This window comes from Beta vulgaris, chromosome 1 (assembly GCF_026745355.1).
Source record: "Beta vulgaris subsp. vulgaris cultivar EL10 chromosome 1, EL10.2, whole genome shotgun sequence".
NCBI lineage: Eukaryota > Viridiplantae > Streptophyta > Magnoliopsida > Caryophyllales > Amaranthaceae > Beta > Beta vulgaris.
Genome location: NC_079202.1, coordinates 39,936,156 through 39,943,797, shown reverse-complemented (window position 1 = coordinate 39,943,797; position 7,642 = coordinate 39,936,156). Strand labels below are relative to the sequence as shown.

Sequence of the window (7,642 nt, the reverse complement as noted above, 5' to 3'; positions counted from 1 at the left end):
TTTCCGCATCAGCCACATACCCAGGTCGGAGAATCAACAAGCCGACGCTCTGGCTCGTATGGCTAGTTCGGCAGAGGGGTCAGCCCCTCGGACTATCATGTGGGAGGTGCTTCGCCAGCCCAGCATAAATGCCAAGGAACAGTTGTTCTAGACCGAACGGCCACTTGGATGGATGAGGTGGTCGGATACTTAAGGGATGGAGTCCTCCCAACAGATGCCAAAGAAGCCGAAAGGATCAAGCACCGAGCAGGTTGGTTCTTATGGCATGACGAGCAGCTCTACAAGAAATCATACACGCACCCATTGCTGAAGTGTGTAACCCCTGAAGAAGGAAATTACATCCTAAGGGAAATACACCAAGGGGCGTGTAGCAGCCATCAAGGGGGGAGAACCATAGCAGGGAAAAGCTCTAAGGGCTGGGTATTACTGGCCTACCCTCAAGGCAGATGCAAGAATTGGTGAAAAGATGCCCATCTTGCCAAATCCATTCGGATATTCCCAGATCCCCAGCTACCCCCCTAATCCCATTCAAGCAGTTCTACCGTTTGACAAATGGGGCATGGACCTGCTCGGCCCTTCCCACCAGCATCGGGTCAGCGGAAGTTCTTGATAGTGGCCATAGACTATTTCACCAAGTGGACTGAAGCCGAACCCCTTGCCTCATCACTGACAAACAAGGTCCAAGCCTTCATCTGGAGGAACATAATCACAAGGTTTGGAGTGCCCCGAGCCCTGGTCTCGGACAATGGTCGGCAATTTAAGTGGACCAACTCGGGAATATTGTGCTCGTTTTGGAATACAGACCAGGTTCTCTGCCGTGTCCCGACCACAAACTAACGGCCAAGCCGAAGCGGCAATAAGATAGTGCTCAAGGGGATCAAAAAATCCCTTGACGCAGCGAAAAGGGGCTTGGGTGACGACCTGCCTGGAGTCTTGTGGTCTGCTCGGACAACGTAAAGGAGCAACGGGACACTCCCCGTTCGGACTAGTCTACGGTAGTGAGGCAGTACTACCCGTAGAGGTCGGTATCCCATCACTCGGATCACCTTCTTATGACTTCGAGCAAAATGAAGAAGAAAAGCCTGTCATCTCGACCTGCTGCCAGAAACAAGGGGCAACTCATTGTTAAGGTCGATCCGCTACAAGCAAAGAGTAACTCGGCAGTTCAATCGTCGAGTCAAGTCAAGGCCGATCCAGCTCGGAGATTGGGTGGTCAGGAAAGGTCGAAGCTACGGGGCTATCACATCTGAAAGGCAAATAGGGGCCAACTGGGACGGTCCTTACAAGGTAACCAAAGTCATCAAGCCTGGTACATTTCAGCTCGAGAATCCTGAAGGCATACCACTTGCTCGGCCATGGAATCTGGATAATCTAAAGAAATACTATGTATAGTCAATTGCAATTAGGGGCATATAGCCGAGATACTGGCCAGACGTGGCATGTAGTCACTCGGTTTGTAAGACTTAACCAGTCAATCTTCTATGTTATAAAAAGACTTAACCAGTCAATCTGCTAAGTTATAAAAAGACTTAGCCAGTCATTTCAATTGTTCAAAATTAAACTTAACCAGTTTTAGTTGCTCGAATGTAGCCCGATCAACTATAGTCTTCAGTCATTTCAATTGTTCAAAATTAAACTTAACCAGTTTTAGTTGCTCGAATGTAGCCCGATCAACTATAGTCTTCGAAACTTAACCAGTTTCAATCACAAGTTGTTCGAGTTAAATCCGACCAGTACTATCAAGCAAAACTTAACCAGTTCGAGAATCTATACTTGAAGCAAAAATTGCAATTGACAATCATAAAAGGCGCTCGGATAAAATAAAAAGAGACTTTCATTAAGTTAGAAAAATATTACATCCTAAAACCTTGGTACTACCAAGGTTAAATGCAAAAAGAAAAGCAAAATACAAGTCAAAACAAAGCCTAAGCTACAGGGGCGTCGGTCTGATCATTAGTACTCCCATGGTGCTCCTCAGACCTGGCCACCCCTTGGCCCTGATCCTCCTCAGCTGCCTCCGCATCCTCATCATCATCATCATCATCCGAGAGGGCGATTTGCAGCTCGGAAAGTATGGCCTGATCCTCCTCCTTCAAAAGAGCTTCATAGCTCCCCATGACCTCGGACCAAGAGAGAGAAGGATGCGATCTCTCCAAGGCCGCCTTCATCCGTTTGAGGGCGTCATCTACCCCCATTTTCTGGGCAGTTGAACCGACCTCATTGACGAACAGTTCGCAGGCCTTGGTCTCCTTCCAACCCGCAAACCATTGATCCTCGGTCTTGGGAGCCTTTTCCAGCTCGGCCAGTTGGAACCGCAGCTCAGTGATCTTGCCCTCCGCCTCCGTAACTCGGGCCTCAGCAGCCGTCTTGGCGATCACAGCTTCATCCCTCTCCGTGATGAGCTTCTGCTTAGCCAAGTCCCACTGCGCCCGCTCGGCCTTAAAGTCTTCCTGGTCACGGTCGATGCAGCGTTTGGCGTTGACGAGGTCGGCCTCAGCTATCCTTTGGCCCTCCTTAGCAGCGCGGAGTTCCTCGTAGTGCTTCTTGCCTCGTGCCTCCAAGTCAGAGACCTTGTCGGCCAGATGCACCTTATTCCGAGCCACGTTGACCAGCCGAGCGGAAAACTGCAATAACAAAAAGATTCAGTACTTGACAAAGAAAAATGGCGAAGTTAAAAGCGAAAGGGGCTCACCTCAACCCAGCTACGGAAGAGGTCGTTCGTCTCCTCCGGGCCGCTGGACTGCGCAATGTACTCCCGGTCGGTGGGACTGTACAGGCACTCGACCGCATTCATCCAACGGGTGTCGAGCCCGTGGGCATCCAATTCGGCGAACGGTTTGGCCAACGCAAGGTTGAGCTCCTCCGGGTCATCATGAGGGCGAGGAGTGGCCGGCGTATATTGAGGACTCTGAACCGATCGGAAATCCTCAGAGTGGACCGAAATCCGAGTCCCCTCAGACCTGTCTGCCCGCTCCTCCGGTCGGGGACTATTGACTTCGCCTGATTTGGCTTTTTTAGCCTTTTCGTCCTGAGCCTTGGCCAGCGCCTTCTCGGTCTTGGCTACCTTATGCGGATCCCGCTCCTTCCTTTTCTTCGAAGCCTTGGGCTTCGACGGATCTATCAAAACATGAAGGTCAGATCAGAACTAATGCAATATTGAGGCAAGCTCGGAATTAGTGAAAAAGACTACCTTTGGAGGGTTGGGAACTCCGATTTTCTTTGCCTTCAACTCGGCTTTGAGCTGGGCCGCCCTCATTGCTGCGTAGTTCAACTTCTCAGCCATTTCAGGGTCGGATTCCAAGAGGCGCGTCAAAGAACAAGCTGCAAAGCGGAAACATAGTTATAATGCTGTGAACATAAACAAGAAAAACATGTAAAGTAACCCCCTCGGCCGATTACCCCGGGGGAATGTCCGGCTCAGCCCAACAGCCGACAGAAGGTGCTCGCTTTTGAATAGGCGGCAACTCGGAATCCAATTGCTGGCCACGTACACCTCCCCTCCTTGAACAATTTGGGCCTCAGTCTGCATGTATATGGCCGCAACGGCTTCTTCCTCGGACATCTCAGGAACCCTGAAATTAAGTTCGTGGTTGGGCTCGACATCCGGTCGGACTGTGGGGATACCCCAGTCCCCTCCAAAAAACACGAAGGCAAACTCCCTCCTAAAGCCCTTTTGAGACGTGGGCAGGTCGAGCACTACCTTGTACCCCTGTCGGGCCTGGAAATACCACCAACCTGGACCGTTGTCTCCGGCCGACATCTCGACCAGCTTGAACATATTGCGCCACAGTCTAATCGTCGGTCGGACGCTCAACATAGCACATAAGGTCTGAACAGCGATGATACTTCCCCAAGAATTCGGAGAGATTTGACTTATGCACAGATTGTAGGCGTTGAGGAGTTCCTTCACAAAGGAAGTCAGTGGAAACCGGAGCCCCATCTCCATAGACTTGTAATACACGCGGTACAGCCCGGAGGGGGGTGAGAACAGTTGATGGGCCTCGGTCGGACAAGCATATAGGGGTCCCTTATCTGAAACCTTGCAGCCTGCCCCCTCGGATCATCAAAGGGCCTTCATCAGTCAGGGAGCGGAAACTTAGACCCCGGTCCTCCTTCGGATCCGGATGAAACTCCGGTCGGCCGAGGTTGACACTTCTTCGCTATCCGACATCGTCACCCTCACTACACCATCAGCAAGGTATTTATCTAAGTAACTGGCTTTAGAAGAAAAGGCCAGGGACACTTCCCAAGGGAAGGGAACACGCCCTCGGCCTCTTCCTCTAGTGACGATGAGGGGCTCGGAAGCAGAACCGCGTCGGAACGGCCGAGGGGTCGGGGCAACTTATTAAGGTCGACACCAACGTTATTCCCATCCCCCTCACCTCCTCGAACCGATTGTAGGGAGGTGAGGTCGGAGGTGTCACCGACTCGGACGATTCTCCCATTATTGTATTGACAAGGGAGTCGGCCGAGGTTATTGAAAAGAAAAAGCGAAATAAAACTAAAAAAGCAAGAGCGTACCTGGTCGGACGACGGAAACCGGAGAAATTGCAGAAACTTAGAGAGAAGCGAGAGCTTTTAGAGAGAGAAAGTGAAGAATTTTTAGAAGATTTTGCACAAATGAATTCTCTCTCCTCTCCGTACAAATATATAGGCGTGCCTCGGGACGCGTCTCTCCATAAACCTATCAGGTGCCTCCACATGGCCAATGGAAGATGAAACGTCAAAATTTCCAGAAAGTCCCATCCAGCTCAACTACCCAGCTGAGAAGCGCCATGTGGCAGGCCACTGGCTTCTAGCTCAAAGTTACCCTCTCGGACTTAACAAGCGTTATCCTCGGTCGTCGTCGGCAGAAGAACCTAATTCCACACCCTTGCCGACCAGGTCTCTACTCGCACCCTTCACTTAGCCAAGTTTGCTAAGTGCTAGGGAGCACCGGTCGGCCTCTCCAGGGCATGTTAGCCCCTGTCCGAGCACGCCCGTCAATCAAGCACCCGGTCGGTCAAGTTGGGGCTCCATCACCCTTTGCCCGACCTGGTCTCTACTCGCACCCTTCACTTAGCCAAGTTTGCTAAGTGCTAGGGAGCACCCGGTCGGCCTCTCCAGGGCATGTTAGCCCCTGTCCGAGCAGCGCCCGTCAATCAAGCACCCGGTCGGTCAAGTTGGGGTTCCATCACCCTTTCCGACCAGGTCTCTGCTCGCACCCTTCACTTAGCCAAGTTTGCTAAGTGCTAGGGAGCATCCGGTCGGCCTCTCCAGGGCATGTTAACCCCTGTCCGAGCAGCGCCCGTCAGCACAGCACCCGGTCGGTCAAGTTGGGGCTCCACCACCCTGTCCGACCAGGTCTCTGCTCGCACCCTTCACTTGGCCAAGTTTGCCAAGTGCTAGGGAGCATCCGGTCGGCCTCTCCAAGGCTCGTTAGCCCTTGTCCGAGCTGCATCCGCCATCTAGAACCCGGTCAGTCAAGGGGCACTTAGCCCCTCAGCCGACCTGGTCTCTTGCTTCCAAGACCTGGTCGGTCAGTCAAGGGGCTCTTAGCCCCTCAGCCGACCCGGTCTCTTGCTTCCAAGACCTGGTCGGTCAGTCAAGGGGCTCTTAGCCCCTCAGCCGACCTGGTCTCTTGCTTCCAAGACCTGGTCGGTCAGTCAAGGGGCTCTTAGCCCCTCAGCCGACCCGGTCTCTAGCTTCCAAGACCTGGTCGGTCAGTCAAGGGGCTCTTAGCCCCTCAGCCGACCTGGTCTCTTGCTTCCCAGACCTGGTCGGTCAGTCAAGGGGCTCTTAGCCCCTCAGCCGACCTGGTCTCTTGCTTCCAAGACCGGGTCGGTCAGTCAAGGGGCTCTTAGCCCCTCAGCCGACCTGGTCTCTTGCTTCCAAGACCTGGTCGGTCAGTCAAAGGATTCTTAGCCCCTCAGCCGACCTGGTTTCTTGCTTCCAAGACCTGGTCGGTCAGTCAAGGGGCTCTTAGCCCCTCAGCCGACCTGGTCTCTTGCTGCCAAGACCTGGTCGGTCAGTCAAGGGGCTCTTAGCCCCTCAGCCGACCTGGTCTCTTGCTGCCAAGACCTGGTCGGTCAGTCAAGGGGCTCTTAGCCCCTCAGCCGACCTGGTCTCTTGCTTCCAAGACCTGGTCGGTCAGTCAAGGGGCTCTTACCCTCAGCCGACCGGTCTCTTGCTGCCAAGACCTGCTCAGTCAAGGGGCTCTTAGCCCCTCAGCCGACCTGGTCTCTTGCTCTCGAGACCTGGTCGGTCAGCCAAGGGACACTCTAGCCCCTCAGCCGACCCGGTCCTCCTCTCAGGAACCCGGTCGGTCAATGAAGTTCTAATATCCTTGGCCAAATTGGCCCTGGTCGGCGCTTGCCCGACCTGGTCTCCCCCCTAATCTCCTCTCATGGAGGTCGGTTCAAGAGATTGTTTTGATTATGTCAACCTGGTCGGCGCATGCCCGACCCGGTCCCCCTCTGGCCACTTTGCGGAGGTCGGTCGCATGAAGGGAGTTTACGCCACCAAGAGGCTTCACCCGGTCGGACGGCCCTTCTGCCCCTTCCTGGCGTGGGGCTAAATGTTTGGGCCCACTAAACCCCTCCAAGGAAATCATGCCACATGGCACTGCCACCTAAGGATTGTGGGTCCCACCAGAATCATCCTATGAAAAGGCATCACCAATCCCCAAGTGAGCTGTCATGTCCAGCACACCACTTTATGGAAATTCTCACCACTATAAATACCTCTTGTCCCATCAATGCAAAGGTATTGAATACTCACCTAACTAACTTGAGCTTCTCACTCTAGATACTCTCTCTACCTCAATCATCAACTGACTTGAGCGTCGGAGGGGCGATCCCGGAACAACCCCCGGGGTAGTTTTTCTGTGTTTTGCAGGTTTCCGGTGAACTGATAACCAGCTCAGCTCGGACCTAAGGACTTGTTCAGCACAGACCATTAACCTTAATTTCTAGACTGAAACACTACGCAATTTCTAAAAAAAATTATTGACATGGATTACATGAATTAAAACTCCCTAGGGATAGCGCCACGTGACACAATTTCTTGTTAATGCACGCCTTTTAGTATATTTGTATAGATTTTCAAGATAACCACCTTATAATTCCTTTTTCTAAATGACCACCTTATATATCCTAAATCTCTTTAAATACATACCAATTGACATATTTCATCCAAGAAATCGGTCTTAAAGAAGGGTTAAAACCTTAAAGAAGGAGTACATTCTAATGAATAAAGGTGGAGTGATGGAATTATTCATAAACCCTATTTTATGATGATTTCCTTCAACGAAATTTGTTAATGGTAGGTATTTAAAAGGATTTAGGTGATATAATGTGGTCATTTAAAAAAATGAACATTTAAGGTGGTTATTTTGAAAAACTAGATTTTACAAGGTGGTTAAAGTAAAAAAATCCTTAATATTAATATACTATTGCACGCATCGCGTGTATATATATTACTAGTATTATATAAGTCAGGGGAAGCTATGGTGTCCCCTCTTGATATACCCTTAATCTCACAAAATAATAAAAGATTTTCTTAATTCTTTCCTCATTTACACAAATATGGATAATAAGGAAAGTTATACAATACCAAAAAGAATTACATAAAAATGTGAAAAAAGAGGAAACTCACAATTGAA

The 7,642-nt window shown here is 51.0% G+C and overlaps 1 protein-coding gene across 1 annotated transcript; it reads right to left on the bottom strand.

Annotated features, from left to right (window-relative positions):
* Positions 1–1,618: 1,618 nt before the first annotated feature.
* LOC125497070 (uncharacterized) lies at positions 1,619–3,941 on the bottom strand. The gene is made up of 3 exons (XM_048643685.2): positions 3,191–3,941; positions 2,693–3,117; positions 1,619–2,624 (listed from the first exon to the last, which is right to left on the bottom strand). The coding sequence occupies exons 2-3, from the start codon at positions 2,792–2,794 to the stop codon at positions 1,926–1,928; spliced, it is 801 nt and encodes a 266-aa protein (XP_048499642.1). The 5' UTR covers positions 2,795–3,117; positions 3,191–3,941; the 3' UTR covers positions 1,619–1,925.
* Positions 3,942–7,642: the final 3,701 nt, after the last annotated feature.

Coding starts and splice junctions, on each gene's coding strand:
- LOC125497070 (XM_048643685.2), bottom strand. CDS start 2,794: ATGAATGCGGTCGAGTGCCTGTACAGTCCCACCGACCGGGAGTACATT. Junction 2,625..2,692: donor TCTTCCGTAGCTGGGTTGAG/GTGAGCCCCTTT, acceptor TTGTTATTGCAG/TTTTCCGCTCGGCTGGTCAA.